General features: G+C 39.0%; 1 protein-coding gene across 1 annotated transcript; it reads left to right on the forward strand.

Annotated features, from left to right (window-relative positions):
• Positions 1-619: 619 nt before the first annotated feature.
• On the forward strand, positions 620-11,392 carry LOC148585959 (LEAF RUST 10 DISEASE-RESISTANCE LOCUS RECEPTOR-LIKE PROTEIN KINASE-like 2.1). Its single transcript, XM_088516228.1, has 4 exons — positions 620-1,087; positions 5,324-5,666; positions 9,136-9,173; positions 10,192-11,392. The coding sequence occupies exons 1-4, from the start codon at positions 655-657 to the stop codon at positions 11,328-11,330; spliced, it is 1,953 nt and encodes a 650-aa protein (XP_088372354.1). The 5' UTR covers positions 620-654; the 3' UTR covers positions 11,331-11,392.
• Positions 11,393-17,169: the final 5,777 nt, after the last annotated feature.

The raw sequence follows: 17,169 nt of genomic DNA on the forward strand, positions 1-17,169 counted from the left end.
CCCTATAGCATACTCCGAAAATTTTGGCCATATTTTTCCCTCTTAGAAGTAGCTAGAGCCAAACCAGATTTCCACTGAAATATTAACCACCCACTTAGGAGGATTTAAAAGGAACATGAGTAACAAGTACGGGATTGATCTTTTTGAGTCTTACCTGGTTGTTGGTTGACTTTGATCTTTTTTTATTTATTTAATATATGTTTAAGATGACGTGGATTGTGTTGTATTAGAGGCTTAGAAGTAAAAAAAAAAATAAAAAAAAAAATTGCAGTTTAGGTGAGTTTTTTTTGTTTGCAGGGCGGCTCCTATGTTTGACTGAGCAATAGTTTAAAACTGATTTCAGACCTTCCTAAGATATGAGTTCTATAACATGGCAAGAACATCTAGATGCCGTGTTAGGGAATCGTTAGAAATATTAAGCACTGTCGTTTTGTTGGACTTTGTCACCTAATTGTGAATTGACCATTGCTGGTAAAGTTCCAAATAGAAGCATCTCTTTGAAAAATGTCACCCTCCAAACCCCAACTTCGTCAAAGCCCACCAGCTCCATTATGATGCAATTCATAAGAATTATTTAATAGCATATCATCTTCCCCTTCTCCCTTTTCTAATCTCATAACTTGCAATCACTTTCTCTCTCGTTCTTCCATCGAGATGCATCCCAATCTCTTCCCAACCATCGCTCTGTCGTTGGTGATAACAGCCTTGTGCTTGATCCACTTCCCATCGTCTTTGTACGCAGATGATGAGCAATACCTAAACTGCAGCCAACCATTTGATTGTGCGGGCATTGAGGGCCTCAGTTATCCTTTCTGGGGATCAAATAGGCCAAGCTATTGTGGCCACCCCTCTTTTGAGTTAAACTGCAGCAGTGACACCCCACTCATCAAAATCACCTCCATGAATTACCGAGTCCTTCAAGTCGATAACGTGTCGCGGACTCTCAAGGTTGCAAGAGAGGATTACTGGAACAGCCTTTGTCCTGCCACGCTCGTTAATACCACCATCAATTTCACCGTCTTTGATTATGATTCATCAGCCACGACCAACCTGACGCTCTACTATGATTGCCCTGTTAAGTATGACTTGAATTAAAAGTCATGGTGGGACCCAATGTTTTGTCTCCTTCTTCAAGTAGGAGAGGTTTTTTGGTTCAACCGGTTTACTCCTTTTGGGTTTAGGAGACTTTTGTTCAAGTTTGTTTTGGAGTCCTTCTCCTATGTGTTATTGGACTCATTGTTTGACTTATAGTAGAAGTCCTAGACCAACATGTAAAAGGAGAGTTAAAGCTTCTATATAAGGAACAAAGCACAAGGTGAATTTGTGTGTGCCAAAAACGTGAAGCACCAAAGGGAGGAGGAAAAAGAGAGAATTTGAGAGAAGGAGGTACAAGGGCAGCAAGGGTGTTTTCTTCTTGGTGGTTTTTGGAGGAGCCAAAAACAAGTGATTAGAAGAAAAAGGGTGCTGCAGAGTGAGAGAAGAAAATAGAGATCAGCCGCCATCCGTTCCAGCAAAAGAAGAGTTTGTACATCTGTCTTTTGTATTCTATTTTGGGAATAATCTCTCTTGTGTGATAGTGAGATTTGGGTGTATTGGGGCTTTGGGATCTGAGTGATTTTCTCTCTACTATTTTTGTACTCCATCTTTTGATAGTGGATTTTCTTCGGGTCGTCTCCGCCAGTGGATGTAGGCTTGTTAAGCCGAACCACTTAAATCTTTGTGTCGTGTGTGATTGCTTATCTTTGTTATTCCGCATTCTTCTTATTTTTCGCATCTCACGGGTCTTGGGAAATAGGATTAATTTCCTAACAACTGGTATCAGAGCTGTTGGTTCGAGTGGGAGCGATGGCAAGTGAAGAAGGAAAGATGGGAATCGAGAAGTTCGACGGCAAAGATTTTGGGTTTTGGAAGGTACAAATTGAAGATATTCTTTATGGGAAGGATCTTCATCAACCTCTTTTGGAAGAACAACCCGACGACATGGATGATAGCGAGTGGGCTCTGCTTGATCGCAAAGCCCTAGCAGTTATCAGGTTATCACTGTCAAAATCAGTTGCACACAACGTTGTAAAGGAGAAGACAGCAGCAGGTCTAATGGCGGCTTTGTCAAGCATGTATGAGAAGCCGTCGGCTAACAACAAGGTGCATCTGATGAAGAAATTGTTCAACCTAAAGATGGCGGAAGGAGCTTCGGTGGCACATCATCTCAATGAGTTCAACACCATCACAAATCAATTGTCCTCGGTGGAAATTAATTTTGATGATGAGGTTCGCGCGTTGATCGTCTTGGCATCTTTGCCAAATAGCTGGGAAGCAGTGAGGATGGCTGTGAGTAACTCTGTAGGAAAGAGTAAACTGAGCTATGAAGACGTCAGAGATTTGATTCTCAGTGAAGAGGTTCGCAGAAGAGATGCGGGTGAAGCCTCTTGTTCTGGTGCTGCTTTAAACCTCGAGACTCGGGGCAGAGGACAAGATAGAAACTCTGGTCAAGGCAGATCAAATTCCAGAAAAGGGAGAAGCAAATTTAGATTCGACCGACAACCTGAGTGTTGGAACTGTGGCAAGACTGGCCACTACAAGAAGAATTGTAGGGAACTGCGGAAGGAGACTGAGAATGATTATGCAAACGTAGTGACAGAAGAAGTATATGATGCCCTACTTCTTTCTGTTGACAGTCCCCTTGATTCTTGGGTCTTAGACTCGGGAGTATCTTTTCATACGACAGCGATCCGTGAAATTCTCGAGAACTATGTTGCTGGAGATTTCGGGAAGGTGTATTTGGCTGACGGAACGGCGCTGGATGTTGTGGGCCTAGGCGATGTTCGCATTAGAGTTCACAGTGACTCGGTATGGAAGCTGCAAAAGGTCAGGCATGTTCCGGAGCTGAAAAAGAATTTGATTTCAGTGGGACAGCTTGATGAGGAAGGGCATTCTATTTATTTCCACGGTGGAAAGTGGAAGGTCAGCAAGGGAGCCATGATTTTGGCTACTGGTCATAAAACAAATACTCTCTATATGACCACGAACAGCAAGGATACAGATGCTGTTGTAGATACGACTGCTGACTCAAAACTATGGCACCTAAGGCTTGGGCACATGAGCGAGAAAGAGATGAAGGTACTTATGTCAAAAGGGAAACTACTGGGGTTGAAGTCAGTTGATTCTGATTTGTGTAAAGGCTGCATCCTAGGGAAGCAGAAGAAGGTGAGTTTCGCGGAAGTTGGCAAAGCACCTAATCTTGGAAAGCTGGAGCTGGTACACACGGATTTGTGGGGTCCCGCACCAGTGGCATCTCTTGGAGGCTCGCGGTATTACATCACATTTATTGATGACTCAAGCAGGAAGGTATGGGTTTATTTCTTGAAAAGTAAATCTGATGTATTTGAGACTTTTAAGAAATGGAAGGCCATGGTTGAGACTGAAACGGGCTTGAAGCTCAAGCGTTTGAGATCAGACAATGGAGGAGAATACGAAGATAGGGGGTTTAAACAGTTTTGTGCAGTGAATGAGATTAGAATGGAGAAAACTATCCCAGGAATGCCGCAGCAGAATGGCGTGGCTGAGTGCATGAATAGAACTCTCAATGAGCGTGCTAGGAGTATGAGGTTGCATGCTGGGTTACCAAAGACTTTCTGGGCTGATGCAGTAAGCACTGCTGCATATTTGATAAATAGGGGGTCTTCCGTTCCCCTGAGCCATAGACTACCGGAAGAAGTCTGGAGTGGAAAAGAGGTAAATCTTTCACATCTGAAAGTTTTTGGTTGTGCTTCGTATGTCCATGTTGAGTCTGATGCTATGAGTAAATTAGATGGTAAATCTAGTAAGTGTTTCTTCATTGGATATGGAGATGAGACATTCGGTTATCGATTTTGGGATGATCAAAATCGGAAGATCATTAGAAGTCGGAATGTGACTTTTAACGAGTGTGCTATGTACAAGGATGGGTCAAGTGCAGAACCTGAAGTTACAGAGCAGGAACCGAAGAAGTCTGAGTTTGTTAACTTAGATGATCTTTCTGAAAGTACAGTGCAGAAAGAGAAACAATTCGTGGAGGTGGAGCTTGATAAACAGTGTTCACTCACGGATGAATGTGATGACAGAAAATCTTCAAGAAACTTACAGCACCGGGAAGAGTCTTTTTCTTTAGCAAGAGGCAAAGAGAAACAGGATCGAAAAGCAACAAAGAGGTATGGCTTTGAGGATATGATTTCTTTTGCTCGAGCAGCTAGTAGTGGAGATCCATCGTCTGTTCAGAATGGTACGCTGAAAGAGGTAGAGTCACTACGGAATGGTAAAGCTTGTGAATCGGCAGAATTACTCAAGAGAAAGAAGGCTAAAGGGTGCAGATGGGTCTACAGGAAGAAAAAGTCATCGGAGAAAGCTGTACGGTCGACGGGGCTGATAGGGAGGCATGGTGTTATGTCTAAACCAAGTCCTATGCTCAAGTTCAAGAGGCACTTGGACTTGAGTGACACTTGTGGAGTGTGATTGCCCTTAGGGGCTGAGGCGGAGACAATCGGACGAGACACGTTTTGGTAGACTTGATGGGATTCAAGTCAAGGTGGAGATTGTTAAGTATGACTTGAATTAAAAGTCATGGTGGGACCCAATGTTTTGTCTCCTTCTTCAAGTAGGAGAGGTTTTTTGGTTCAACCGGTTTACTCCTTTTGGGTTTAGGAGACTTTTGTTCAAGTTTGTTTTGGAGTCCTTCTCCTATGTGTTATTGGACTCATTGTTTGACTTATAGTAGAAGTCCTAGACCAACATGTAAAAGGAGAGTTAAAGCTTCTATATAAGGAACAAAGCACAAGGTGAATTTGTGTGTGCCAAAAACGTGAAGCACCAAAGGGAGGAGGAAAAAGAGAGAATTTGAGAGAAGGAGGTACAAGGGCAGCAAGGGTGTTTTCTTCTTGGTGGTTTTTGGAGGAGCCAAAAACAAGTGATTAGAAGAAAAAGGGTGCTGCAGAGTGAGAGAAGAAAATAGAGATCAGCCGCCATCCGTTCCAGCAAAAGAAGAGTTTGTACATCTGTCTTTTGTATTCTATTTTGGGAATAATCTCTCTTGTGTGATAGTGAGATTTGGGTGTATTGGGGCTTTGGGATCTGAGTGATTTTCTCTCTACTATTTTTGTACTCCATCTTTTGATAGTGGATTTTCTTCGGGTCGTCTCCGCCAGTGGATGTAGGCTTGTTAAGCCGAACCACTTAAATCTTTGTGTCGTGTGTGATTGCTTATCTTTGTTATTCCGCATTCTTCTTATTTTTCGCATCTCACGGGTCTTGGGAAATAGGATTAATTTCCTAACATGCCCTTCTTCTCTTACAACTCAGCAGGTCGATATTACTCAGTTTGATTGCCCCAAAAACGGTACCAATGCTACCAATTACTATGTCAACAGTACCGTTAGCTCATTGGGGGCGTGCACCTACAACGTTAAAGTTCCAGTTCTGCAATCAGCAGCTCAACCTGCGAGCGGCAATTTATCTACACTGCAAGAAACTATCGATGGCGGCTTCATGTTGCGGTGGGATGCAGATAACAGTTTGTGTGATGGATGTAAAGCGACCGGTGGACAGTGTGGATACAACACAAGCACGAGCGAATTCGCTTGCCATTGTGCAAATGGAACTTTCCCATCCACTTGTGCGTTAACAGCAACAGGTAAGTCTTTTGCTGTTTTTCTTGCTTCATTTCTTGCATGTTTGTTTAGATGCTCGGTTGCTAGCATGCAGATCGGTATCTCCTTTTGCTTAAGCGTGGCCACTTTAACGGAGAAAAAAGGCTCCTCGATCCGTAGCTAACATAGTTTTCTTTGACTCTGGTTTAGGATAAATCATTTAGGAAAAACTCCGAACTTGCTTTCGGGCATATATGCGTCATCCATCCTATACATGATCTGAACATGATAAATATTATATTTGAAACATGCAGATATTGGGGTAATTTTTCGTTGATTAGTAATTGTTTTGAGGGAGGATCAATAGGAGGCATAACTTTACAAGTCCATGAGGCTTGGCATCTGAAAAATTTAGGCTTGGCACTCTGTAAAAATTTAGGCTTGGCATCAGAAAAATTTATGCAAATATTCTTTAAATAGAGAGAGAGAGACAGAATCACATTTTTCAAAGAACATTATTCGCATATTTTTTTATGCATACCACATTTGTATGTCTATCATCTATATCATTAACATGTAATATTGTTAATCTAAAATCAACCGTATAAATAAAAAGTACATAAAAGATGTGCACATAAAAAACCATTTTTGTCTATTAATATTCATTGGTCAAATTAGGTCTACCGGCTTGTCCAAATCAAAGGCTATATTGGATCGAGAGGCTTTCATTTCATGCACCTTAATTATGATAGGATATTTTATAAAATATTTTTAAAGAAATATTAAATATTATTTTCAGATCAAATAATTGAGATTTCTTTTGTTCAATATTCTTTATTATTTTATAGAATTGAGAAACGTTGATTTAGAAAGAAAAAAAATAATAATAAAAGAAAGAAAGAAAGAGGAAATAAAAATCCACACGACGAGGATAGTCAGAGTTCTAGACGGCCTCCAATTTCAAAAGCTGGTGCACATACGCATAGTGTAGTCAACCAAAGGCAGCCTTGTTCGAAGCAGTCTGCGCACTCCTTACCCACTCGGGCCACTCCAGCGACCAGCTACCCTATTACCTCATCCATGCCATCTCTCTCCTCTAACCCCTCACTTCAACTCCTCACCGATGCCCCCAATCGCCTTCCCTCCGGCTATCTTCGTCTCCGTCCTACTCTTCTTCTCCGTCGCCGTCACAACGACGTCGTTCCCTTCCGATGACACCTCCACCCTCCCTTTCAAATACGCCCAGACCTTCGACTGTGGGCCTTTCAAGAACCTCTCCTACCCATTCACCGATACGACCCACCCGGGCAACTGTAGTACGCCCGAGTTCCGACTCTCCTGCGACAATGACTCGCCCAAGTTGACCATCGCGTCGCTGAGTTACCGAGTCCTCCTGCTCGACCAGGCCGCCAGAACCATGACCCTCGCCTGCTCGGACCTCTGGAACACCACGTGCCCAAGGCAATACACCAATTCCACTCTGGAGCCCTCTGGGTTCACGTACGCTACTGACAATGAGGACCTCAGCATCTTCTACGGATGCTCCTCTAGTAGTCTGCCCTTGAAGCCTCCTAGGTGGTGTTTGGCAAAAGCCCCACGCAGCCTAGACACTGTTCAGTCAAAATTGTGGCTCCTTTCCCTGACGTGCATTTACCGTATTACCCTTCAATTGTTTCTCCAAAAAAATCCCAACACACGACTCGTAAAAGCGAGCGCTCTTATGTCTGAGCAAATGCATTTTCCAAAGTAAAAAACCAACCTTTGAACACACAACCCAGCGATCATACCGGAAGTTCCCTCGGAGGGAAAAGTCAGACTAAATAAAATAAAATAAAAACCTCTCCCAACCGTCAGAGAGATCTCTGTACACTCGGAATTGCGACGGCGACAGAAAAAGCGGCAATGTCGAGCCCAAGAGGAGCACCGACAGCAGCCGGAGCAGCAGGCCTAGACTCGTGGGACTGCACGCTCCCGGGGCCGCCGAGCCGCAACAACTTTGGATCGGCGGACCTGAGCCCCTCGGGCCTCCTGGCCTTCGCGACCGGCAGCTCCATATCCGTGGTCGCTCTCTCTAGCTCATTTCCACTATCCCCATCCCCTCTCCCAGCCCCTCCAACTCCAATTCCCTCTCGCCATTCGTCACCTCTATTCGCTGGACTCCTCTCCCCCTCCGCCGCAACCTCCTCTCCATGGATCCCTCATCGTCCCATCTCCTCGTCGCCACTGCCGACCGCCAGGGACGCATTTGCATCCTCGATTTCCGCGCCCGATCCCCGCTTCTTTGGTTCGAGACCGACTCCACATCGAAACCCGACATCCAGGACCTCTGCTGGGTCCAGGCCTGGCCTGACTCCTATCTCCTCGCAGCCATCAACGGTCCCTCCACTCTCTCCCTCTATAGCGTCTCCTCCACCTGCTGCCTCTTCCAATACAACGCCGCGCCCGAGTTCCTCTCCTGCCTCCGCTGCGGAGACGGTCTTCTGCAAATCGTAGGGGATAAATTGATAGAGTTCTCAGGGTATCAGTGGCGGTTCGGTTGAAAATCCGGTCGCCACTGGAGAAGAATCCGGTGCTGAGCTGGAGGATATTGGAGGTGTTAATAGACAAGGATAAGAAGGAGGTTTTGGGGGCTAATGGGGACTCGAGAACGACATCGTTGCAGTGCTGGGTGTACAGGACTTCGGGGTTTGAGTTTCGGTCTCCGACTATAGAGTCAAAGGTAGTAGTCGGCGTGTTGGCGATGAATACGAGAAGGAAACAGAGGAAGGGACTGAGTGGGAATTTGTGGGGTTTTAAAAAGTTCATTTGGGATTTGAGCAATGGCGCTAAAGAAGAAGAAGAATTGGATAGAGCGTCGGGGGGAGTGCTTTGGGGATTTTCAGGAAAAAAATACAGTAAGTGAAGGATGGAGTGCAAGGGCAATATGGTCAAAATTGTGTGACATTTTGAGGCTGAAATTTCAAAGTTGATGGTCAACCGGTCAAATGGTGAACAGTATCTAGGACATCCCTGCCGCCAGAACCATGACCCTCGCCTGCTTGGACCTCTGGAACACCACTTGCCCAAGGCAATACACCAATTCCACTCTGGAGCCCTCTGGGTTCACGTACGCTACTGACACTGAGGACCTCACCATCTTCTATGGTTGCTCCTCTAGTGGTCTCCGTCTTCCCGCGAAGCCTCCTAATCTGTTTTATTGTAGCTTCCTTGGGAATGCGAACCGGACCGACGCTTATTATCTGACCGGTCCAGTTCCTACCGATCCGATTCTGAGACTTACTGAATGCAACGTTGGTGTCAGCCTGAAAATCATCAAAATGTCGGCGTTGGAGCTCACACCTAATCGGACGACGCTTGAGGAGATTTTGATGGAGAGTTAAGGGTTTCAAGGTGAATTATAACGATGTGTACGGTGATACGTGTGCCAAGTGTCTGGTTTGTGGTGCGCAATGTGGGTTTGATTCGAAGTCGGGCAAACCCATTTGCCTTTGTGGCAATCTGACGTGTTCGGCGCCAGGTATTCGACCTTTTTTTCTCGACAAAAATTGCGGTTTTGTTTGAGACTGATGGTGGAGAACTGGAAATGAAATTCTGAAAATCGGTAATTTTGGCAGGCTAATTAGTAATTAGGACGTTGCTTTTGTGATGGAAACGGTAGAAATGGTAAAAAGTATTTTGTAACAAAAATGTCTTTGTCACGTTAGGTTTGTCCGATAGCCTTTAAAAGTCTTTACACTCGATTTGTCACCTGCTTTCTTCCCCCATTGACACCTGTTTGTTCCCAGGCTTCAATGGCTTCAAATCGAGGGAAAATAATCAAAATATCGGTTTCAAAAAGCAGTAAATTGGATTAAATGTTGGTCTTAAATTAGACCTTGACTATTTGTGTATGGTGATGCTAGCTGATTAAAGATGTTCCTCTATAAAATATCTTTTCGTGCTCATTGGACTGACACTTCTGTATCTTTCGACTATTGCAGGCAGTAAAGGTTCTAGTAAGGCAGGCCTTGTCATAGGTAATGTTTTATGGCGTTACAAACTTACAACCATTGTGAATCTGTCACGTCTACAATATCTTGTTTGTTCATTTTTCTTTCTTTCTTTCTCTCTCTTATCTTCATTTTTTTTTTTTTTTTGGGAAAATATACTTTACTCTTAAACTATTCACTTATTTGTATTTTAACCTCAATATTTAAAAAGTGACACTTTACCCCTAAAATATTTGAATTGACACTTTTAACCTTAATATTTAAAAAGTAACACTTTACCTGTTCGAAGAATTTTTGAGTTGACCCTTTACCTCCCAAAACTTAGCTACTTCGAGGGGGTAAAATGTCGACGCAAAATACTTCAGAGGGTCAAATATCAATGTCAAATAATTTTGGGGGGGAGGGAGAGTAAAATGTCACTTTTAAACATTGAGGTTAAAAATGCAAATGGGTGAATAATTTAGGGAAATAAAGTGTATTTTTCCTGCTTAGAAAAAAAAAAGAAGTGTATTTTTCCTTTCTTTTTTTTTTTTTTTTTTTTTGCCCGAATGAAGTACGTGACCTAAAACATTCTTCGTGTGCAGGTGTTTCCATGGGGATTGCAGTGATAGTAGTGATCTCTTTCGTGATTATCTATAGCTTTAAGCGAGGACACTTTTCAAGTAATTCAATGGTTTGGTGGAACAGAGATGCAAAGAATGATCACTTCAAGACTGAGCAAATCATAAAGAGTTATGGATTGATGGCCCCAAAGCGATATACTTATTCAAATTTGAAGAAAATAACCAACTCTTTCAAAGAAAAAGTAGGACAAGGAGGATTTGGTGCTGTATATAAAGGGAAGCTACCTGATGGGCGTATGGTTGCAGTGAAAATTCTAAGCACGTCCAAAGGTAATGGAGAAGAATTCATTAATGAAGTGGCTAGCATTAGTAGAACATCGCATGTTAATATAGTCTCTCTTCTAGGTTTCTGCTACGAGAGGCCTAAAAGAGCTCTAATCTATGAATTCATGCATAATGGATCTCTTGATAGGTTCATAGGTGATAAAGGATCTCTAATTAATAATTGTCACTTGGATAGCAAGACAATGTTTCAGATTGCGATTGGCATTGCTCGAGGGCTAGAATACTTGCACCGTGGTTGCAACACAAGGATCCTACATTTTGACATAAAACCACACAATATACTTTTGGATGAATATTTGCACCCAAAAATCTCTGATTTTGGCCTTGCTAAACTATGCAAAACAAAAGAGAGCATTGTGTCAATGACAGGCATGAGAGGGACTGCAGGATATATTGCACCAGAAGTATTTAATCGGTACTTTGGTGGGGTTTCTCACAAGTCTGACGTCTACAGCTACGGAATGTTGGTTCTTGAAATGGTTGGAGCAAGAAAGAAATTTGATAATAGGCTCTCTCAAACCAGCGAAACTTATTTTCCACAAGGGATTTATAACAAACTTGAACAAGGTGAAACTTTTGTAACTTTGGAGAATATAACATATGAGGAAGAAGACACAATAAAAAAGATGATAATTGTGAGTTTATGGTGCACTCAAACCAGTCCTTCAGATCGGCCATCAATGGGTAAAGCAATAGAGATGTTAGAAGGTAGCCTTCAATCCTTACAAGTTCCACCAAAGCCTGTCATGCATTCACCTGTGAGATCGCCTCAAGATTCTTCCACAACTTCACAATCACAGAATCCAACATTTTAAATGGTGACAATTGTATCATAAGATTCAAAAAGTTTAAATAAAGGGGAAGTGTTGTATTGTCTTCTCGAAGAGTGGTGGAAAAGCCATATGTTTACAATGGATGAGTCAAGTTGAGGAAGGGCTAGAAGAGCTTCGTTTAGAATGCTTATTTGTGTTTATCTTGTGGTTAAATGACTTATGTTGTCCAAGTGAGAGATTGTTGTATTTATTCCTTTTGAGTGAACTAGCATAGTCATTTGTTTTGTTTTAGGCCTATAATGGGATGGGCCAATTTTGTGGACACATGAGAAAGCCATTTATTCTCACCCTATATATAAGTGAAGTTTGCCAATTAGGCTTCACTAGGTCATTATGTAAAAATTAGGGTTGAGAGTAATAGTCTCTCTCCACACACAAAACATAATCTTCTTTTATATGTTTAGGCATCTACAAGAGATTGATGGAGGTAGATATTGAAAGCTTGTCATGAGAATATTGAAGGTATGACTTTGTTAGATTTATTTATACATGCTATGGAGAAAGAATAGATTTATTATTGATTTATTCTAATAATTGGTATCAGAGCCTCTGTTTCTTTTCTTCATGGCTGTGATAAATCTCGTTTTAGATTGATTTTTTTTTTTATCTGAAAAATATTATGAACAAACGAGATTTGATTTCAAGTGGAGGTGGTAGTGGATCTGAATTTCTTACCGCCACCACTTCTATGAGTAATCTAAGCATACCGTTCGAAAAATCCTGATTTTTGTGCCAAATACTCGTAAGTCGCTTAATCTACTGCCCTTTTTTTTTTGGTAGGTTTTGTTTTCGATTATGAATCACATATTGTTTGTGTTTTGGGTGGTATGAGATTATTGGTGATAATGGATTTGCTGAATCTGGGTCCAAATTGATAATGGGTTGTCGTAAACTTCTAAAAAAAAAATTAGAAGAAACAAGCTTTTTCTATTACCCAGACAATTTTTTAGGGTCCTATATAATTCTCAAACCATAATTATGTTATGGAATAGGTCTAAGCAGAATGGGTGCATCAATCAATTCATAAAGACTAACCGAATTTAGTGTCATGTAATAAATTGCTCCCTGCTTCTGTATTCTTCTCAACACTAAATTGGCATTTGCCATACATTTATGGGTTATTTGACAATTTTAACTATGGCTTTTCTTGAATTGTGGATTTGGGTTTTGTACCAACTTGTTTAAAGTAGCCATCTTTGTGTTGATTGCTAAAGTGAAAGTCGAAGCATAAGGACTTAATTTTTATTAAAAATAAAAAAAAATAAAAAAAAAAGAAAAAAAAAGTTAAAGATGGACATCTGATAGAGCTATGTGTGAACTTCAACAGTGTGTGCATATGTTATGGAGTGATGCGACTTTTGCTTTGACATTAATTTATATATTTATCAAGCAAAGTAGTTAAAGATTAAATCTGTGTGAACTTTTCCTAGATTCATGTCTTCTTATATCCAATTATGAGTTGTTTATATTTTTTTATAAACTTGGTTTTATTGGATATGAGTTTTGACGAAAAAGAGATTGGTCTCAATTGCGGTATTTATTTTGAGATTGATAAGTTTTTGTGCAATATTTATTTCAACAATGTGTTTTATTTTTGTAAATATAAACATTGTTTTATTTTTTATTTATACATATGGTTTTAAGTATACATATTATTTTTATCCCTAAAAATGAGGGCTTTGACAACTCCATTGATATTTATTTCAATCATATGTGATGTTTATTTTGATTGAATTTTTTTTTTGTCTAGCATAATTTATTAATGTGTTAAATAGTATATTTATGTTCAACATAAAGATGTAAGCTTTATGGTGCACGGATTGACAATTTCATGCATGCGTGTTAAATGTGGAACATAAAATTCAAAATTTTCTATTTCCTTTGTCATGAGCAACATGCGTTTTTTACCCAAGAGATTTTAAGCATTATTTCTTGGAGATATGCCATCTTATGGGAGTAGTAAGTTATATATTTTCTCATAAAACTTTGGTTCCAACCCTTCAGTTGATAAAATGCTATTGGTATAACTCTTGTATGCGTGACACTATGATTTGTAAAATGACTCACATATAAGAGAGAGTTGAGTCAATGTAAAAGAAACTCACACGTAAAGGGAAGATTTGTTGTAAATGCACGTGTGAGGGTTATGTCCCATATTGAAAAATGAAAAGAAAGGGGTAAGTATTATATTGAAGAAAGCAAATGTTAATATCAGCTTATCTTGTATACACGTATTATTTTGTATACATTGTTCATTAGATTTGTGATTCTGGAATATTTGGTTATGAACAAATACTGATTTTAAGGCATGTGCTATAATAAATAAATAAAGGGTGCATGTATTATTGTTTGTGAAATTTATATACATTTCTATTGAGATTAAGGAATTTTGTACAATATGAATAATTGTGTTGTGTATAAAATCAATGATTTTGACCGGTTATGTTCCTACCTATCGTGGGACAAACTGTGATAAATTGTTGAATTTTATCGTAAATTTAATAAATGGTTTTTATGAATGAATAATTATGTTACAAATAAAATTGATGATTTTGACCAGTTATGCTCTCATCAATCATGAGACTAACTGCAATAAATTATTATATTTTATCGTTAATTCAATAAAGGGTTTTACGAACTTTGAGAGCATCGGCATGTTTAATACATGATGCATCATTGCCCTTATTGTAATTCAATGATGCCATGCATGTGATGTAATTTGGTGTTTGTTACGGTTTTGTGTTATTTTGATTGAATATTATTTTGTGTCCATTGGATAAATCTCTAGCTTGTTTGAAAGATATTTTGGTGTAAATCTAGAGATTATTTGCGAATATAAAATTCTTATTTAAATGAACAAAATCAATTTTTGTCCAGAATATTTTATAATGACTATCAAGTAATTATTTAATATGTTGTGTCTTTATCATTGTAAATGTGCACTTGGTAATCATTTTAATGAATTATTTCAAAATATTTCTAGACTAAGTGGGACAAATAAATTGATTTCATTTTCACTTTTACCCTAGAAAAGTTTTTAAATGAGATATACAATTTATGACTAATGTTCATTTTGATTATGATTGAAAGTAATATTTATGATTTTCTATTATCTTCCAATTGAAGTTGAATTATGTGCATTTATTATGATATCCATTTTGAGATAAATGAACCTTTAGTTTAATGTGGATATTATTGTTGTAGACCAAACCAATGATTTTGAGTGTTTATGTACCCGCCTATCATGAGACTAATCATGATAAATTATTGGGGTTTTTGTTGTTGTTCAATATGGATGATGTTGTTCATCGAAATAAATGATTTTGAGTGGTTACGTGCTCACCTATCGTGAAACTAATCAGGATAAATTATTGGGTTTTATTGGATATTATTCAAAATAAATAAATATATGTTGAATTATTATTTTGTGAACTATTATACCAAGGTCCATACGGATAATTATTTTGCCCTATTGGTAAGTTATTATTTGATAGGATGCTTGGGACAATGAAGAAAATGGTTAAATACTTTGCACTTGGTTATCCAGTCCTATCCTTTCGATAGTTGGTTATTTTAAGTCTTTGTATTTAATTATTTTGCTTTATCATGCGTAGTAATCCATTTTGTATTGTGAACTCTAGCATAGAATTCAGACAAAAATAGTGCGTAAGAGTCCATTGTGTACTATGGACTTTGGCGTGGAGTTGAGATAAAAATAATTCATAAGAGTCAATTATATGTTGCAGACTCTAGCATGAATGTGAGATAAAAAATAGTACGTAAGAGTTCATTATATGTTAGAGACTCTAGCATGAGTTTGAGATGAAAATAATGTGTAAGAGTGCAATGTGTGTTGCGAGCTCTAGCATGTATATAAGATAAAAATCTTACTATTTGGTGAATAAGGATATTTATGAGTGCATATTTCTGTTTTCACATGCATCATCAATTTATTATGACATCATCAATTCTTGGTGATCCTGACATGTATCTCCTGGAAAAACACATATTGTGAAAATGTAATAACTTCTAATCGTTGAGACACATCAGAAAGAGTTTTTTGATGTGTCAGTACCATTGACACGTCAGAAATCAATGGTAAAAAAAAAAAAACTGATTTTTGTAGTGAGCAATCATATTTTCGTTAACTGTGTGTACTTGATGTGCACTTAAGTATGTACATAAAATCATATGATTATATTGTGGGTGTACTTGATAAATACTTGAGTCACTTGAAAGTTGCAAAGAAGTACTAAGGTACTTGCGGGGGTGCTAGGAACTTTGTGCCAATGTAACGGTAATCCACATTCATTATGTAGTTGAATATTGTGATGTCAATTATTTTAGTTGTCCAAGTAGTGTATTTGTGATGGTGGGAGGACCTATTTTGTGGAAAAGTGTCATACAAATACTTATAGCTTCCTCAATTATGGAGACATAATGTGTAGTTTATTGTGAGACTACGTGTCAGAATACATGACTGCAGAATTTTATCTCAGGGCTAGGTATTCTAGAAGTCATTGTGATGCCATTAGAGATATTTTGTGTTAATTTTACAGCAATTTTCTTTCTCTTGGAACGCTAGGAGCTCCTTACGGTACAAGCATATTGACATAAAAGTATATGTTTGTTAGAGAGAAACTTAGCTGAATCTCACATTTGTGTAATGCATACTCTCACAGAACATATGTTGGTGGACCCACTGACCAAGGGTTTTGGCTCCTATAGTGCTTTAGGAGCATGCGACTCATATGGGGTTGTTAGAGTCTTTTGTTCTATTAAATTAGTTGGAGTTATGTGCCTTGTGTATATCGTGAGTATTTTTTGTGTTGCCATATATATTGTTTTGTGTGCATTTGTGTTAGCTATGGCGTTGATGTTGAGATAAGAGACATTGTGTGTGAGTCTCAGTGAGACATTGTGTATTAGTCTCAGTGGACTTCATTTAAAAAATATAGTGATCACTATTTGTGTTACTTGTGTCTTACACTTGCATTCTATTTTTCTTGGTCACATGATTATAAGTACTTGTTATATGTCATGCATCTTATCGGTGTATTCTAACTTGTTACTTGCAAACAATTTTGATCAGGTTGTGCGTTTAGAATGCTTATTTGTGTGGTCCCCAAGGGATAGCTCAATTGGTTGGAAACCACGCCTTATGAAGCGAATGTCACTAGTTCGAATCCTCCCTTCCCCCCTCCTCTTGTGTGGATATGTCAAAAAAAAAAAGAATGCTTATTTGTGTGATTAAATGACTTATGCTGTCCAAGTAGGAGACTGTTGTATTTATTCATTTTGGGTGGACTAGCATAGTCATTTGTTTTGTTTTGGGCCCATTTTGTGGACACATGAGGAAACCATTTACTCTCACCTTATATATAAGTGAAGTTTGTCCATTAGGCTTCACTAGGTCATTATGTGAAAATTAGGGTTGAGAGTAATAGTCTCTTTCCCCACACAAAACATAGTCTTCTTCTATATGTTTGGGCATCTACAAGAGACTGATGGAAGTATATATTGAAGGCTTGTCATGAAAATATTGAAGGTATGACTTTGTTAGATTTATTTATACATGCTATGGAGAAAGAATATATTTATTATTGATTTATTCTAACATTGTGAACTTGATAATTTGCAAAAAGATAAACATTAATAGATGTGCAAGAGGATGCATCTGTTGTAATTATTTCAACACCTAAGCTAATTCCTAAACATACCCTAGATGAAAGGTCTAATTAAATAAGTAGGATTTTGTTTAAGTGTTGTCTGTAGTTTTTTCAACGGTCTAGATTTGATTTTGTTATATCGCTCTTTTTTT

The sequence above is a fragment of the Corylus avellana genome, chromosome 5 (assembly GCF_965113065.1).
Source record: "Corylus avellana chromosome 5, dhCorAvel1.hap1.2, whole genome shotgun sequence".
Taxonomy (NCBI): Eukaryota; Viridiplantae; Streptophyta; class Magnoliopsida; order Fagales; family Betulaceae; genus Corylus; species Corylus avellana.

Excerpts from the sequence above, each read along its gene's own strand:
- LOC148585959 (XM_088516228.1), top strand. The coding sequence starts at position 655 with ATGCATCCCAATCTCTTCCCAACCATCGCTCTGTCGTTGGTGATAACA. Across the intron at positions 5,667-9,135 it reads GCGTTAACAGCAACAGGTAA|GTATTCGACCTTTTTTTCTC; the intron begins GTCTTTTGCTGT and ends GTTCGGCGCCAG. Across the intron at positions 9,174-10,191 it reads TCGACAAAAATTGCGGTTTT|GTGTTTCCATGGGGATTGCA; the intron begins GTTTGAGACTGA and ends CTTCGTGTGCAG.